This window comes from Prionailurus viverrinus, chromosome A1 (assembly GCF_022837055.1).
Source record: "Prionailurus viverrinus isolate Anna chromosome A1, UM_Priviv_1.0, whole genome shotgun sequence".
Classification (NCBI taxonomy): Eukaryota; Metazoa; Chordata; class Mammalia; order Carnivora; family Felidae; genus Prionailurus; species Prionailurus viverrinus.
In genome coordinates, this window is record NC_062561.1 from 228,253,068 (window position 1) to 228,272,421 (window position 19,354).

Consider the following 19,354-nt stretch of genomic DNA (forward strand, 5'->3'; position numbering starts at 1 on the left):
AAGAAACACGGCCCTGCCAACACCGCATATTTAGTCCTCCGAGACTTATTTTAGAGCTTCCGACCTTCGGAACTGTGAGATAATAGATTTGTGTTACATTAAGCTTCTACATTACTGGTAATTTGTTATAGCAGCAACAGGAAATTAATTCATTGTTGTCGAGTAATTTGTTATACAATAATAGATGAGGACTCCACTCTCCCCACCATCATGCCTCCTGACATATAAATGTTCACCCAGATATTTACCTTGCTAATTCCCGTTCATCTTCAGACCTCAGCTTCAATTTTCGTTTCTACGCATGTACTGAATAATGCATTCTTAGAACGTTATTTATTTTTATGTTTCTATAATATCTGTGTCTTCATAAGATGAGAGCCTCGGTGTCTGGCTCCCCAAGGAGTCCCCACATTCCCCAAGCACAATACCTGGCACTCAGTAATTTTTGATGAGTGAAAATATCACCTGGTAAATGAATACAGAATGAATCGGAATATATGCCATGTATTGGAAACATAGTCTATAAATGTACAGAGAAGAGAAAAATTGTGTTGGAAGTACATTCAACTAAAAAAAGTTTTAAGAATGGGAAAGTCTCTTAAAATTGATTATAAAGAACATCATGAAAGCAAGCAATTGCTGCACAGAACGGTGTTGAATGCATATTGGAGTATCTGTGATAAGAAACAGCAAGGTCAATTTTTATCCATAAATCTTAATCAGTTGCAGAAAATTGGAATTATTGAATTGTTGGTCATATCACATTCAACAAAGTTCAAAAAAAAAACTAGTGAAAGAGACATTTTCAGCTCTTAAAAAAGAAAAAAAAAAGAACCAACTTGAATTCTCTAAAAATTACCTCTTCAACACGGGAAGTTACACACTATTGGAAAACACAAAATAAAAATAATCTATAATTCCATCACTCAGTGATAACCATTCGTAACATCTGGAAACATGTCCCCTCAGTTTTTTTCCTCTTCAAATGCAATCTTATTTGTGGGATTCTATAGGAAATTCTGCTTTATAATATACATTTTTTCATAAATAGTTTCCCATATGAAACACTATTTGTGAAGCTGTTTTTGATACCTAAACAGATCTTTGACATATAGATGACTCAATGAAATACTTTACCAATATTTTTACATCACGAATATTAAGAAGCATATATCTACAATAAAAATTGAGACTTTTAAGGTGATTTCCTAGTGTGAAACTTTTACATCAAAGTGTGCACACATATTTTAACGCTCTTGATTGACAAGTATTCGCATTTCCCGGTCATAAGGATAAGAGTGAGCTTGTGAAATAAAATATACCACCTGAAAATTAACAACACACATTAACACATCAACAGCTTCGAGAAGTTCGGCAATAAAAAAGAGACCTGTGTTGAACTTTGCTTAATGAAAAGACAAACATATTTGACAATGGAAAGATCTTTCTCTACCCACTAGAGCGTGTACAACCCCACGCAAGCGCTGGTGGCCTTCGTTAGCTTTATGACAACTTCTGTTTTCATGCTCTGAAAGGTTCTTCTACCTTGAGATCGTAAAACCATTCATCTAGGTTTAATTTGAACACTTAAATCTTTCATCCATACAGAATTTATTTTGGCATCAGGAACACATTAGGTTGCCCGTGTTCCTTTTCTTTAAAATGAGAAGCTGATTTTCCTGTTAGGATGTACTGACAAGGCTTATCCCCTTTATTAATTTATAATGCCATCTTTAACAAACCTTAAATTCCCATATATAACCAAGTCTACCCTGAACTCTCTGTTCCATTACACCAAGCTCTACCATACCACACTTCTTAAATGTTTGTAAATGTCTAATATATTTTCATGACACGAAGGAAATGTTACTCTCATTACTCGTTTCCAAAATTTTCCTGGATATCCTCATGTGTACATGTATTCACTCAACAAATGAGTTCAACATACTAAGTAATTCAACATACATACTGTCATATACATGTAATGGAGTTGAATTCAACGTCCACATATGGCAGGTACTTATAGATGCTGGATGCATTCTTCCAGGTAAAGAAAATACAGTTCGGTCACGTTTCAAAATGAAAATCTTATTTAGAATTATGCCGAATTTATGTAAGCGTGATTTTTCCATACAAACATCTTCCTGTCCCTGAGCAAGGTAGGATATGGAAGCCACAGATAGTGGTTGTGGGTAAGCTGATGACACTAAACCAGCTAATAGGCGCATGGACTCACACTGCATATAATTTTTAAATCTCATCTTTATAACCAAGACTGAAGTAGAGAACGTTATTATTACTGGTTTACAGAGAAGAAAATTAAGGCTAAGCAACTTAGGCCACCCATAAATGGGGAGTAAAAAAAAGTGACAAAATTTTTATCTCACGGCTTTTTCCCCCCTCTCATTCATATTAAATGAAGAGTTCAACCGCCTACTTCATTTTCCAAATATATCCATTACCAGAATTTAGCTCTTTCTAAATCTCTGAAATTGGAATGAAACAATTTCCTAATCTCTGTACTGACCAGTTCCAACCCAGCTAAACAAAACATGAACTTTACAGTTTCCCACCTTCTGTGAAATAGAATATAGCTTGCAGAAGATAATCTGAGGTCAAGGTTGGCTCTAGGATAATTCTTTTAAAAAAGGGAAAGAACAATATTAGTTTCTCCCTCAGGAATGTTTTTCCTAACATTTCTTTATAACAAATCAGTGAACCCACCCCCACCCAAAAAAAACCCGGACACATTTATTAACTGGCCAATTCAGCCATATTCTGTGCCAATAAAATGAAACTTACTTCTCCAATTTCATCAGTTAAAAAACCACAGGCTCTAATTTGATACCTTGAGATAATCGGGGAGTGAAGAATTGAAATAATTCAACGTATCAAGGTTAAAAAAGATTAAAAAGGGATTTAATAAAATTTAATTGGTTAGGGGGTAAAGAATATTTTTCCTCTGCCCTTGAAATTGCGGTACAGAGGCTGAACAGCTCTAGAATTCTGTATTTCTATGTTTGTCCCATTTGGTGAACTAAAATGTTAAAAAAACTTCCTGATAGAAACTGGTTATTTATAGAGCTAATATTCAATAGACAACAAACCTTGCCTGTTTGTTGGTTTAAAAATGTTGAAACAAGTGAAAACACAGAAACCAGAAATATCTTCTGTTTCATCCTCCTTCTGGAATGTCTATTCTGCTTAAAGAAGTTGTTTGTTTCCTGAACACAAAAGGCAACTAAAAGCCAATGGATGGTAAACATTCCTATGATGTGCCTCAAGTTTTCCTAAAAAATAGCATTATTCTCTTTTCTAAAAAGTAACTGTACCTCTCAAAATTACCTTGGATTTGCCAGCTTTTGATGTCATGGTCGTTATGACTACGGTTGGAAAAACTAATCAAGAGGGCTATTCCTTCTTAGATTCTGCATAAGAACCCACTCATTCATTTAATAAACATTTCTCAAATACTTATTGTATGGAAGTCTCTGTGGTAGCCACGGAGCACACAAAGGGGGATAAAACTCAATTCCTTCCTCAGAGGAGTTCAAGCAATTGTAGGAATGACCCTATAGAGCCACCAACTGAAAGCATACACAAAACTCTCACGCGATGGATATCTTGATTGAGCCGTACATAGCCTATTACTTGTCACTGCTATGGATCAGGCAGGTCTGGGCATATTTGAAGATTTGATGGGGAGGGCCCAATAGAAGTCATATCTTTGACTGCTGAATAGTAGAAAGTCTTAGTGGCAAATGAAATTTCATACTATGAGGACCTAAGCACGGTGCAGGAATTTAGAACATAAAATATTATAAATTGATAAAATCGATGTGTACTAGAAGCTTAAAAATACATGTTCTCCAATTCTAACTTTATTAAAAGTGAGCCCACAGCAGAGGAGCCCTTTGCTTTACTCCCAGATTTACATCTTGAGTGTCTTTCACCATTAAAAACAAAAGACCCATTGGTCATGATTGATCCTGTATCTCAGGCAAGAACAACAACACCAAAAACTGGGCCTGCACCATTCCTCATGGCCAGAAAGCAAGGGTGGTCTTACAGCCTGAAGGACAGTGCTGGAAGGACAAAGGAGATGCTTCAAGGTTTCCCATAGAAGAAGCTATAAAAAAAAAATCAAACATCAAGCAGAGAGTAATAATTATTAATAATTGGAACAATGTGAGCTCATAATCGGACTTAAAAGAGAAAAGTTAATTATCAATTCTGTAAGTAAATATGTTATATAAAATAGCATTATCCACAACAGAATATAAGCATAATAGAATGCTTAAATGTGTACAAATTATCATAGTAAGGGTGTGTTAACTGATGGATTCTTCATCAGTGGGCATTTGCCGTATCGGCATAAGTCAAGGGACTCCAAGAAAGGCCAGTCTCACAATTCAGCCCTCCACTGATTTCTATAGAAAATCCACTCCCTCCGAGCACTGTGTGAGTTTGGCAAAGCCCCACCATCCCTCCTTCCCATCCATCTCCTCTTTGATCTGCCAGATACCCACCGTGTCCCCTTCCTTTGCAGCTCAAAATCTCTCCACTGTGCAGAGAAATCTGGTTTTCTGAAGCCCGCATCGGGAAATTCACATGTTCAAACACATACAGTTATTTGGAAGAACAAGTGTCCTTCGGGATAGCAGGCAGCCCGCCCCACCTAGGAAGGCGGTAGTGGTGATAAGCAAAAGTATCCTAGTTACATTTATAATTATAAATTATATTACTATCTGCTTCCCACACACTGCACTCCTTCTAACAATTCCTCAATCACCTCTTAATGATCACGAACAATACCTAAGCTACTTGTATATCATTCCCTCCAAAATGGGGATTTTCTACGTTTTATAAATATGTAGGATATAAAGGAACACACTTTACAGCTAAAGTGCTTTTCTCTCATTATTTGTTAATCAGCCTAACAGCCTTGGGAAGCCTGGGACTTCCTGAGGAAGTTAGTTTATCCTCAGGAAGTTATTTCCTAGTCAAAGAGGAAATAAACAGACGTGTTAACCTGAGCTTTAAGGTCAGACTGTGTCCAGGACTGCGAAAGGCAAATATTTCCAATGTCGGGTTATTCTTTCTGAAACATTGCTCCCCACCCCCTTCCATATGCCCTTTTTTGCCTTACACGAGCCCAGAAATCAGCCTTGTAGTGTAAAACCCTCCAAAGAGCCCAAAGAAAAGTGGTGGGTACAAAATGTCATAGAACGGTGGCCTATTTGTCATTGACACTTCCAATTATACGGTATCCATCGAAAACCTAGTACAAAGAATGTGCAGCCACCCCGTAAATAACTATTTTAGTGAAAGACTGGATGGTCAAACACTTTGGGAACATACTCAATGCTGTCAGGGAGAGGGCTCTTTAGAACAAGCCCTATTTTTTCCCCACATGAACCCAGATGGCTTTTTTCCAACTCCCGACTGCGTTACACGCTATGCGATATGTTCCTCTCCACCCTTCTATCTTCTTGTCCACGCAGGAGAAGCCAAATCCCCAGCTGCCATGACACCTTTCCCAGTTACTCCAACCCATGCCTCTCTCCCTTCCTCCCCAACTACAGCACGTTTCAGGCCACTTCTCAGGACACAATCCTACACCACCTACACCAATTACGATTGAACCAATGCACAGGGTTTATCCCACCAGTAATCACTAAGGTTCTGGCAGCAGTGGGTCTCGCCATGAAATCAAATTCCTCCTGGAGCCAAAGACGTAACAGCAATACTTTGGAAGACGCCTGTTTAAGGCAATAGACAATGAAGGGAATTCAGTAGCTGCAGGGTAGATGCCCCACCCGAATCCATTAAATGAAACCCAAAATTAGTTTTGAAAATTCTTCAGGGAGAAACAAACACATCTGAGGGTAGGAATCATTCTCTGTGCCACCAACTTGTGACTGACACACATTTTGAATTCTCCCAAGTGCCTAAACAAATGTATTTAAATCTAGATTACATCCTTTAATAAATTGCCATTGAACTAAATAACTGAGATTACAGATAAGAGAACTTAGATACGATCCAAGCCGTCATTGCAAATACACTTAGTTGTATTCAGATGAACCAGAATGTCTATGACTGAAACATATCGGTTATGTATTGAGTTTTGTTTGGTTTGGGTTTTTTTGCAAATGACAGAATGTAGGTGACAGAAAAACACAGAATAATTTTACACATGGGATTAGAATGCTAAAGATCTAATGTTTCCTCTCCTAACTCTACATAAAGGCACTGGCAGACTCTGGATGTCTCAATTAAGTATTACTTTAAGATGTCCTTAAACACACACACACACACACACACACACACACACACACACAGAAAACTAATTTCCTTTTGAGACTATTAAATGAAATTTTTGCCATTCTGGATGATTCATTTTGGAAGATAATTCCCTTAAGAAATTAAACTTAGTTCTTGAGTCTGAGATGGTATTTAGGATTTCATTGTACATTTTTAGGCTTACGTAACAATTTGATGGATACCAAGCTGATGAGTTTTCCACTGCTTAAACTTATCCTCAAGTGCAAATTTGACTTCTTTATTAAATCGGGCACACTGAATCTATAATATGCTCAAATCATCCAGTGTAATTGGTGCAGTTTTTCAAAAGTCACCTACCTTACGAGTAGGCAGTAGTTATTAAACAATGGAGGAAAGTTGGTCATGAAACAGTGAGTTGCTAATTTAATTACCCAAACATGTTAAACTTCAACGGCTAAAGCCCTGTCAGGTGTACCTAAGTGATGCTGAAATTTTCAGAAATAGTTAGGTTTGAAATTTAATTTTTAAAGGCAAAACAAATCCTCATAATAATGAGTCATCACCTTCTTCATACATGGAGTAAAAGCTACTAATACCACATTTCTCATTTTGGAATCTCTCCCTCCCGTAAGGTCCCCCAACCACCCTCCCAGTTTGAAGACGTGTCATTTTAGAACTATTTTGAAAGAGACTTTTTCTATGCCATTTTCTTTCTCCACTTCTTTATTCTTTATTCCTCTTCCTGCATTATATGTTTTTACTTTATTTTCTCTTGTGTCATGGATGGAGTTTCATTTGATTATGCCGGCTTCAAGGCATAATTCCAGTCTTCCAAGGCACATGCTCTAAGATTGGTATCTTTCACCTGTGTATATTTCCAATTAAGGACTACATGGCTCAGGTTTTTTTTAATTTTTTTAACATTTATTTATTTTTGAGACAGAGAGAGACAGAGCATGAACAGGGGAGGGGCAGAGAGAGAGGGAGACACAGAATCTGAAACAGGCTCCAGGCTCTGAGCTGTCACAACAGAGCCCGACGCGGGGCTCGAACTCACAGACTGCGAGATCATGACCTGAGCTGAAGTCGGACGCTTAACCGACCAAGCCACCCAGGCGGGATACATGGCTCACTTTTAAAGTAACAAGAAGCAACGTGACTAGTCAGTACTTTTACATTATATGCACTACAGATCCTATGTCATGAATTATTTAAATCTCACTTTCAAACCCTATGTCTGTCTGATGCAGTGCGTTAAGGACACAGTTACGATAACCTGCAAATTAACCCTTCAACAGTTTAATACAAAGACAGCTTGGAATATTAACTCTTGCTTTCAACAACCAAGCATTTAAAGTAAATGTCTAGACGACACACAGACCACAAAAGGGTTTCCATGTATAATATTGACAATCTAGACACAATCGTGGATTCGCATTTCAAAAGGTACGTCTCATGAGGACTTTCAAAGCATATTTTGATATAAATTCATAAAAATGATCAGCATGAAATTCTTGGTAATTCTACATGACAATTAAAAAACAAGCGTTAAAAATAAATCTTATTCAGAACCGAGTGCTTATAACCATCTTCGTCTTTTACTAAATTTCCATGACTCTGGGCCACACTGACCCCTTCCCAGTCCCCCTGTCGTCATCTGCCAAATGAAAACCTTTGTATCCCATTCTCAAGAGTGATGTGACAATGGAGCAGTTGAATAATGATGTGCATGAAGGCAGCTGTTCATCATGAAGTAATATGTGTCCCAACAATGTTTGCTGAATTTGTTGGATGGGCAAAAAGGCTTTTAGGGAAATGGAATCTACCTTGAATTAAAAGCATCATCTTTCTCTTTCTCAGTGACTCAGGTGAATTTCGTTTGAGAAGTACACTCAAGTAGAAAGAAGATGATATAAGGAAGACAAAGAGAATAAAACAAAGCCAGATTCCTGGGCATTTTCAAACTACCTCCACTTAGCACTGGTCTAATTTGGGCACTGAAAACATGTTAACCCATGACTGTACAAATAAACTGGTGATTTTAGGTACCGTGGAAAGAAGAGCACCACAAATCCTCGATATATCGACTCATTTCTCGCACAGCTCAAAAGAAACATTTTAAAATTAATTTCCTCCAGGGAGTTAATTAAACGGGCAACTTCACAAAACGATATTAGGTAAATGTTTTTTGAAACGCTATTTTATAACCAGGAAGTAACTTAAAGGTAGTGTTTCCATCTCCAGGTGAGAAGCCAACCTACACAAGTAGCTTGAGATCCTTTTGCCCCTTCAAGGAGGTCCTCTCCTCCTACTGGAAGTACCCGTCTATGTGGAACTCCATCTTTCTCAAACTCTTTTGAACAGCCTGCCTCAGCTCTGCCACCAGCTCGAGATGGGTAGAGGACAGGAGACACACAAAACAGAATTGAATAGCTTCACGCTTAGAAGGCAGCAACTTCTTTAAAGGTTAGGCTTTTTCCTGATTTGACCATCTCTCACCAAAACAATACTGGGTCAAACTCCTGCTCCACAATTTATTAGGTGTGTAATATTGAGCAAATCTCTTTATTTCTCTGTGCCGCAGGGATTTCTTTGTAAAACAAGTGTATTAGATCAGAAAACTGCCAAAGCTTTGTAGCTCTAAAAATCCTATGATTCCACATTTGGCTGGCTTGATCACGACATTTATAAGCCATCGCACCTATAAATTGTGTTGTCAGTGAGTTCAATATCTGAACTGGAATATCTTTAGAGAGCAGCTGGAGGAAGCTGGCTCTTCCTCAGCCAATTACATTTGGCCTTTGAACTAAACTGTGTCACCTTCCTCCAGCTCAAGAGATGTCTGAGTTGTTGAGAGGCCGCCATTAAAGCCACACAGTGATAACCCTGTTCTGAGAAAGAAGCCCCAGCTCAGCTTACTATTCCTAGGAAGCTTCTTCACCATCCATGTGTGTTTTTCCAGCCATGGGCTGGATGTGGCTTTCATAACTGAAAGTCAAGGCCATGGCTTCCAGTACAAAAGAGAACACCCGTGGATGAGAAAGACTGGAGGAAAAAAATGTATAAGAGAAAGAATAGCAACACAACTGGAAAGAATTAAGCTGTGGCTTACGAAGCTGGAATGCAGATTTTGTTGGGAAAAATGGAACGTTTCCAGCTTTCTACACTTGAACCCAAACCCCCTACAGTGTCAGGAAATCAGGAACTTAAACTGTCACATGAAATATAATGGGCTTTAAAGAAGGCCTATACCATTTATCAAGGAGAAAGCACTGCAGGCTGCCAATTCCTTAATAGGGGTGTGGCTTTAGAATCACAAAATTAAAATGCACGAAGCTTTCGCAAGAGATTTTGGAACGGAAGGCTACCACTTAGGTAAAAAATACCACTGTCTGTTGGATTGAAACCAAATTGTATCACCATCTGTGCCCATCATGCATAGGAGAGGAGCCTTATGACCCAAAGTGAATGAGTGGGAACAACAGATAGACAGCAAGGACATAAGTCCTTACACTGATTAGAGTCAGTAAATGTGACCGATGTCTCAACCATTAGGCTTGGTGGCTCAAAACATAAATCTAAGCTAAAGTTAGAGACTCTCCAGGAAAAGCTTAAAAAAAAAAAAAAGGTTTTGAGAAACTTGTGGGTCTATCATCTCTCATGTCTTGCAGAACTTTCCAGGAGAGTATGTTCTCTGAGGAGTCCACTCTGACCAGACACCACGCTCTGGGCTGTGAACACTACTTGTCCAGGGACTCCTCATGATGCTTTCAGGGCTGTTCTGGCCCCAAGGCCAGAGCATCTCAGGAGAAGCTTTCGGCCAGCAGCCCTGCACTTTGGATGGCCAAGACCCATGCTCCTAAGGGGTCTTCTCAGCCCTGTTCCGGACTTCTTCCCAGAGGTGGGAGGCAGCATTTTTCAAAGAATAGTTCGTGATGATTTAGATGGCAGTCTTCAGGTCACGCAGAAGCCACAACTCCCAACTCCCCTGTCATGTGTATGCTTCAGCGAGTTTTAGAAATGTACCGTGCTGTGCAACTTGCACCACGATCCAATTTTAGAACCCTGTCATCTCCCTAGTAAGTCCCTCGTGTCTGTCACAGTCAGTGACCATCTCTACCACCAGCCCCAGGGAAGCGCATGTTATGTGAGTGCCCTTCCCTCTCCTCAGCTCCCATGTCCTCAGTTCATGTGCCAACAGGCATCGCATGGGTTACCTACACGCTTCCCAGTGAGAGACGATGACTCTGCTGTCCGCCGTCTGGTGGAGGCTGGGCACAAAGGCGCCTGTGCGTGCACACGCTCCACGCTGGCCGGGAAATTGACGTGATACCTTCCCCATCCAGCCCAACAGGGAAAGGTCCAGCTCTGCTCCAAAAGGCTTCCAACCCAGCTATTACCGGTGTGGCCACGGCTTTCAAAGGCTGCAGGAAAACTGAATACGGTCCTTCACCACATCCCCCATTTTTATAAATCGCTATCACTCAGACCTTGAAACCGATGATCCTGCCTGTGTTTCTTGAAGAGGATATCGGGAAATCCAGAGGGAAAACAATCTTAAGAGGATCAACCGTGGGAGAAAATGACGATAGTCAAACCGCTTCTGGAAAGCCAGTTACACCACTCACCCAATATTAACAAGACAGGTTAAACACAGTTCTCGAAACGGTGGGAAGAGAAGCAGAGAAGCATTTTTTAACTGGCTCCTCTGTGGCACATGGAAGACACCGGCGTCCAGTCTCTGTCTCTTTGCCAGCACACCGCACACCGTGGTCACCAGGTGCTTTCTAGTAGGAGCAAACATGTGTACGACTGGCGAAATCCACTCTGGAGGTCACAGAAGGTGACACCCTAATCCTGAGAGGTGGATCAGGATTCTGTCACCCGAGCTTTGAGAAAATTAGCATTACTGTCGTGCTCCCGTCTTGAAAAACCAGGCTGATAGTGAGACCGTTCTGCAGCAAACCTCCCTACGATGCATTTTAATTGTAAATGATACACACCCATGCCGAATTCATTTTAAAATACGTTTTTGTTTCATTGATTAAAAAACAGTAGCAAAATGGATTCATACATAGAAATACTAAAAAACACTTAATTTTGCGGACATGCAAAAAAAAAAAAAAATGGACAGCATCTCTCATAGGGATGGGGTCCAGTCACTTAAGAGCTGGAAAAAACAGTGGTATTAATTTAGCGCCATTGCTAAAAATGATTTCACCTGAACATTGAATTTTCCCATTTTTCTCCTGAATTTACTCTCAGAATGGTAGAAAATGCATTGTGACAAAAATATATAAAACACTGGCTGGGCCTGCATCAAAAGAATCTTCCTAAGGAAAAGGCAGAATAAAATGAAAATTTTAAATCCCTGTGGAGTCGGGGGTTTTTCTGAAGCATAAAAAGCAGACATTTTTAATGCAGGAAGCCCCACAGTCCCTTCCCCCAACCCTTTCACCAATGTCCATACAGTTTTGTATTTTCCATTTTTTGAAAAGAGAAAAGAGTAATACAAGAACTTAAATCTGGAGACAGAAACACACAGGGATTATCAACGTAAAGTCTTAACTTTCTATTTTCACAGCCACTCAAATTAGCCAAACTATGACTATGACAAAATTAACTGTAATCACGATGGAAAGAAGTGATCACCTTACAAAACGTACATTTTTGATTACAGAAGACCGTAAATCAGTTATGTTGAAGTGATTTCCACTCGGGTTCCTAAGAACAGAGGCCTCAAAAGCAAATGGCTAGAATCAATTTACTTGACTTGCCCATTACCTTAATTGAATTTCAAGAATGACCTAATGCTCGTATTTGAATTAACAGGCAGAAAATTAAAATTGGATTTCTACCTGGTGCTTCGCTGCTCTGAGAAGAACACCCCACTCTGTTCACCTTACCATGTTGGTAAAACAACGCTAAGGCATTTAAACACCAGGGAATATAACCCGTTATAAAATCTCTTTATACGTCAGCCATTTGAAACACAGCAAGTCAAAGAATACCCAAAGAGGAGACACGCACAGCAGAGACCAGCCATCATCGTTCATGCACACGCTGTCATACAGGAGCAACCAACATCAGGTCAAGGGTACGCTTCCCAATATTGCAAGCAGCTTAAATGAAGCCTCCAAACAAAGCCTGGAAATGTACTCCCACACACCCTGCATGCACACTTCAAGGAAGCAGGCTGCACACCCTGTCATGAAAATCAGCCGACACCTCACAGATGTCTTACACTGGACCTGCGTTCAACAATTAATTTAGAAAGAACTCTTCTTCAGAAAAAAAAAAAAAAAACTCACTTAATTGTGTTTCACATTAAAATAAAAACAACTAATTCCATAACTGGGTCGACCAGCCACTAACTAACTACCACAGAAACAGTCATTTCCACACCCAAGTAATGACACAAAAGCTTCCGACTACGCAAAGCAATTAATTCCAACATCTGTTACTACATAGAGTGAAATTCTGTATCAAGACCATCAGTGGAACGAATCTTTGTCCTGAGAGGCAGGACTTTCCACTTATTCTTTACGTAATCAAACAAATCTCTTTTCCTACTTCCAAATATTGGTTAGTTCAAATTCTACAAATCACATGATCGTGACCTTCCGTTGCCAAAATCCTGAATTCTGAGTGTGCCTATTTTGAAAGCTCTTCCAGGAACTTTCAACTACAGCAAAAGAATTTGACAATCCTAGTGGTTTCCACGCTGAAAAACAGGATCTATAATGTCACGGAGGCTCGCCCAAAGTGAACCTATTATATATTCACAAAATAACAGCACTGTCTTAGAATTGAGACACTTAAATCCTATCAAAACCCCTTTATCGGGCAGCAGCAGCAAAGCAGCAAAAAACAAACTCGAGAAACCCTCCGCCTTCTCATTTTTAAGAATCTCATATGCTCCCACTCGGTAGAACAGAACTGAGACTCACACATTTTATTTGTCTTCCAAAAATAGCCAGCACTGTGAACACAGGGAGAGAGATAATGAAGACCAGATGCCTACCTTCACTGGTAGCCACATTCTTCTGGGCTTGGGTCGGCGTGTGATCTGTACTTGAACTCACGTCGGATGAGATGCTTGAGCTGCCTTTGCCTGGAGAAAACAGGAATGAGCAGCTTTTGAGTTTTGTGATTTCAGAACCGGACCATGCCTTCTACTCTGTCCCATACCAAGCCATATCACTTGTTTCCAAGAAAGGAGCCATAATACCAAGTATGGAGTTTATTAGGTTTCCTGCCTTATGCATTAAATATCTGACCCATGTAAGAGTGGAACTAAAGCCCCATTATAATATGGCTTGACTGTAAACTCAGACAAGATTATAAAACATACGATAACGTAATTTCATTTTGGCATGCACGTGAATAAGTAAGGACATGTGGGAAACACATCCACGGCATTAATTTTTTATTTGCAACTATAAACTATACATTTCCCAGCAAAGGACAAAAGCACATCTAAGAATGAGGCATTACCCAAACAGTAAGAGCCTGCTAGCTCCAAATAGTTGTGGCATCTTTCCTTTTTATGTTTATTTATTTTTGAGAGCAAGAGAGACAGAGCACAAGCGGGGGGAGGGGCAGAGAGAGGGAGACCCAGAATCTGCAGAAGACTCCAGGCGCTGAGCTGTCAGCACAGAGCCCGAGGCGGGGCTCGAACTCACCAACTGTGAGATCATGACCTGGGCCGAAGTCAGACGCTTAACCGACTGAGTCACCCAGGCGCCCCTATTCTTCTAACTTTTAAAATAAACATATACATTAATAGTGCTAAACATTCTCAAGATGTCACACGGAAGTCTGAAAATACGAAGCTGGCTCACGGCCTCATGAAGGAAGTGCCAGTGACTGGAAGTGAGCAGAATTCTAAGATAACTCGCGTGGTACCTGCTACAGACGGAACGTGTCCGACCGCCCCCCCCCCCACCAATTCATCTTAAAACCTAACCCCCAATGGGATGGTATTAGGAGATGGGACCTTTCGAAGGGTATTAGATCATGAGGGTGGAGCCCTCATGAATGAGACTAAAAGAGACGCCAGACATCTCCCTTGGTCTTTCCATGTTATGAAGACACTGGAGAAAGACAGGCATCTGTGAACCAGGAGAAGGGTCTTACCAGACACTTCGATCTTGGGCTTTTCAGCCACCAGGACTGTAAGAACTAAAGTTCTGTTGTTATAAGCCACTAGTCTATGGTATTTTTTAAATAAAATGTGTTTGTTTGTTTATGTATTTATTTATTTATTTTGAGAGAGAGAGAGAGAGAGACAGCAGAAGCAGGAGAGGGACAGAGAGAGGGGGGCAGAGAATCCCAAGCAGGCTCCCCACTGTCAGTGCGGAGTCTGATGCGGGGCTCAAACTGATCAACCATGAGACCACGACCTGAGCTGAAATCAAGACTCAGGGCTCCAACCCATGAGCCTTGAGATCATGACCCAAGACAAAATCAAGAGTCGGAAGCTTAATAGACTGAGCCACCCAGGCGCCCCTATGGTATTTTGTTGTAGCAACTTCAACAGGCTAAGTTAGCTGGTGCTCATGGCATGTCCTTAGTAATCTGTTCCCTTGAGCGTGGGTAGAACCCGTAACCTCTAAGCAACAAATATGGTAAATATGAGGGGGTGTTGAAGATGCAATTAAATCCCCCAATCACTTGGCTTTGATCAAAAGGGAGATCATCCTGGGTGGGCCTGGCCTAAATAGGTAAGCTCTTTCCAAGAGTCTAGAGGAAAGAGACCCTGCCCATTGGCCCCAAAGAAGCAAGCAGCTGTGAGTTCTACCGCTGCAAGGGAAACGAATTCGGCCAACACCTGCATGAGCATGGAAGAGACCCCAAGCCTCAGAGGAGCCACAGCCCTGGCCAATGTCTTGACTACATCTCTGTGACATCCTGAACAAAGCTCCCAGCAGATCCTGGCCCAGAATTCCATCCCCAGGGAACTGTCGGATAATAGATGTATCCTGTGTTCCGCTGCTCTGAAGTTTGTGGTGACTTGTCACACGGCGATAGAAAACTAATATAATGACCATCCAATTCTATCACAAATGCGCTCTTCTCGCTTAGCAAGTTAGGATCAAAACCCTTACATGCAACTGAGAAACACATTCCCTGCGCAGTGATACGTGCCCTAGTTTCGTGGAGTGCAGTCACATCTAAAAACAGAGTAGAAAGTACAAAGGCACTTCAACTTAGGAGCTTCGGGGATTTGCTTGTGAATGTTGAGAATACTGGAACAAGCCAAGTTCATGGGTGATATCACCTGAGCAGGGAAGTCAAAAGGCTGTTGTCTCCTTTCAGCACTGCCCGTTGTTCACTGTGACTCCTGACTCTGAAACAAGTCTGTCATTCCAGTTGTCCCGGCCCATTTCCCATCTTCCGCGCTCAGAGTTAGCCAAGGTGACGCATAACTAACTCTCCATGAGTTTGTGTCTAGCCCAATTTTGTGGCCTGGAAGTGGTCGCCATTTATCTGCCACGGTCCACCTTTGGACAGGGTTGACACGTTGGGTGGGGTGTGTAGTTTGAAGCCTGCCGACCTGCTCTCTGACCTCAGTCAGCCCCTACTCGTTTTTGACCTTGGCCACTCATTTCTCCTCCAGGAGGCTCAGTGTCCACATGTGGTAGGAGAGATGGGTGGACTGATTCCCAGCAGCTTGGATAATCTGTGATCCTAGGAGTCCCTCACAGTGCTTCTTAAACCCGAGCAATGCCAACACTCCCTTTGATACGGCAAAAAGCATTATTGCCCACCACTGATGGAGACTTACATTATTTTTAGTATACTGGTATTTAGCAATGCACAAATGGAAAGCTAGAAATAAACTCCATACGCTCTAACCCTGATTCAACAATGAGACCAAAACAAAGTAACACATTGAACACAAAAACAAGAAAGCCCATAAAATTCAAATTATAGCATTAATTTCACGTCGTAGATGATGTTATTTTGCAGAGGTTAAATTGCCTTTCAAAATGTTAACACAGTACCGGCTGTGAAAGCGAATGTTCTCTGGGTTAGGGCATGTCCGTGCTCCCCCTGGCCCGTGTGAGGGCTCAGCTGAGCACCACTTTCCTCCATCCAGAATCGGGAGTCCTCCCTCCCAGAGCAGGAAGACAGGTCACTGGGCCTTCACTCCGTCTGTTTTACTCATGATCTTTAAGTCTTCTCCTCTTTTATTCCTTATTGGCCCCTAGGCATTGAAATAGAACGCCTATCTTAAAAGATAGGCATAAACTTGGACAATGAAATCCTGTGGCAGGACTCATCCATAAAGGGGAACCAGGATACAACGACTTATTATTTTCATGCCTGTCATCAAAATGAAAGCCCAAAGCAAAATAAATTCTAGAGGAAATTCTCAGACAGGTCTGAAAACAGAATGCAGACCCCCTCAGGGGACCACAAACTCCAATTTGAGAAATGTTGGTCTATGAAGAATGGGAAGAAGCTAAGAAAACAAATAATATTATCAATGATATTAATAATAACAGCTATGTATACTGTGCTGTGTAGCCTAGTAAATACTTTCTTCATCACATATTGACTGTGCCCTGCGGCTATGTTTTGCAATCACTTTTTCATTACTGCCCTCCCTCCCAAGGAACCTTGTTAGACATTTCTCCCAAGTACCCCAAAAGATATTGTAATACCACCAATATACTGTATATGTTATGCACTGCGTATACACCTCTGCTTTTTACATTAAATGGGGTTCTCCCCCACCCCCGCATCAAGAACCATTTTTTGTCCCTTTGAGAATATATGTCCGTTGACAGTAAAAAACACTGAGTATTTAACAAATTAACTAATTAAGGAAAGCAAGATCATAGAGAAATGCAGTCCATTCTTGTTATTCATGGTAGTTATGTTCTATAAAGCCACCCCAAACCATGCAATGACAAGAGTGGATCATTGCTTCTAGGGGAAAGACAGGGTTAGCTTTCTGCCAGCTGCTGGACACAACATTTTTGTCCGCCCGTCAACACATACCCTTGTTTCATGTGTGTTTCTATTTAAAGACACCTTATACTGTTGATTGATTCGCACTGAACTTGAGGCCAATAGAGCTATACCTCAAGCTTAAGTGAACCTTATCTAATAATGCATGTGAGACACCTCCCAACCTTCTCACACCTAGGAACGTTAGACAGCTCTTCAGCATGACGCTTAAAGGCCACCTTAGAGAGTGAAACCACCGAAGAAATGCACACAAATCGAAAAACGTGGTGGTCAATAAGGCTGCAAAAAGGACATTTACTCACAGCAGAAGAGCCAAAACAAGAAGACAGGCATCACCTTGTTCATCCCCAGCTGGGGACATGCACGTTGGGAGACTCAGATTTTCCTCACTCTGTTCATGTCCGCAAATGACCACAAAAACATGTATTGGTTTGGGGGTTACAAATAAATTTCAGCAAATACACAAATTTGCAAATTATGGAATTCACAAATAGTGAGCATCAACTTATATAATCTTGTATTAAATATGGTTTTGCAGCTTTCATGTGGACCGGAGGGAGTATAGTCTGTAAATGACAAATCTCATATGTGGATCTGTAATTTACTGGTCTGAGGATTCAATAAAAATAACCCAGAAACAGCACTTAGGAAATACTCCACGAATCTTAGAATAAGTTCATATTTTTGGATGCTATTAATATGCTCTTTGTTTCTACCCTGCTTCTGGAAACATAACCATCTCCCCAGTGAGTTCAGGAAAAAGGTGTATGTTTCGGGGTGGGAAACTTATAACAGAAATGTTACAGGAGGAACTCAAGAAGGAATGGACGAGGTCGTATGTGTCAAAAACAGGAATTGGAAGTATAACAATGTTCTTGCAAGCCAAGCTATGGCCTTAGAAAGATCACCCTACATTTCTTACCTTCAGACAATGTTTGGTTGAATAACAGCTGTCTACACCTTGGCCAAGTTGACACATAAAACTGTCCATCAGTGTCAGACCACAAGAGTTTTAATTCCATATCTACCATTTCCAAGCAACGTGTCCAGGAGAAAATCTCTCTAATTCTCTAACGTTCATTGTCTTTATCCATAAAGTGGGGATAAATGCAAACAAAAAAACACTACCCGTTTCCTCTATAAATGGGGGATTGTATCCACCCTTCAGTGTTTGGGGACGTTGCTAGGAGGAATAAACGGGATCCGGCTGGTAAAGTATTCGATCATGCCCATGGCTGTCAAGAGCCCACCCTGTGATTGTTTAGTACTGACCCATTTATTACAGCCTAATTTGTATCAGGAAACAGGAAATGAAATTTAAAACACTAATTATTATTACACCATTACATGGATATATAGTAGTAAATAAATATTACACATGCATGTAAATGAAATTATACATACTTTATATAGCTGGCGAAAATCCCTCTGGTATGAGCAAAGCCGATAATTCTGCTATCTGACTGCTTTATGTAACTACATGAAAGTCTGTGTATTTGATCAATGGCCAAAACCCTCATTAGGGGTTATGAGCATATCAGAACTACGCCTGTTAGACTTGGTAAAGAACCATGTTACGCTTTATTAAATGTCCTCCCAATTGGGCTAAAGGCCCCAAAATGAGGATAGTTGAACCAACAACTAGGTATCAGATACAAATACACACCAAAGCAAGTGAAAACTAACTAGTGTGCTGATGTTGGTCGATGTTATTTGTACCAGATTAACATACATACATATAATTCTCAATCACAGTGTAGCGAAACTAGTCAGCTGATTGATTACCCCGGTCAGTTGGGACACACTGTTAATCCGGGGATGTTAGCAGAAGAAAGTGCTGGTCCTCTATTCCAGCCATGCTGTGAGAGCGTGCCAGGTTTTCCACAGTGTTTGAGGAGAAAGACCATGTTCATTAAATGGGGATCCTCTCATAGAGAACGATTTTAAATCTCTTAAAGTTCCCATGTGTAAAACCTGCAAAACTAAGTCTCTTCTCTCTTTTCCTTCCCAGTGCCCAGGCTGATTTTGTAAATGCAGGTATTTAAAACAAGACAGTCAGACATGCCACTGTCAGTTATTGATA

General features: G+C 40.7%; 1 protein-coding gene across 1 annotated transcript in view; it reads right to left on the reverse strand.

Annotated features, from left to right (window-relative positions):
* Window positions 1-19,354, reverse strand: part of FBXL7 (F-box and leucine rich repeat protein 7) — a 392,534-nt gene that overhangs the window by 274,957 nt on the left and 98,223 nt on the right. Inside the window, exon 2 of the mRNA XM_047874222.1 lies at window positions 13,313-13,402. Coding sequence (XP_047730178.1) covers window positions 13,313-13,402 — 90 coding nt within the window. The remainder of the gene's footprint in view (window positions 1-13,312; window positions 13,403-19,354) is intronic.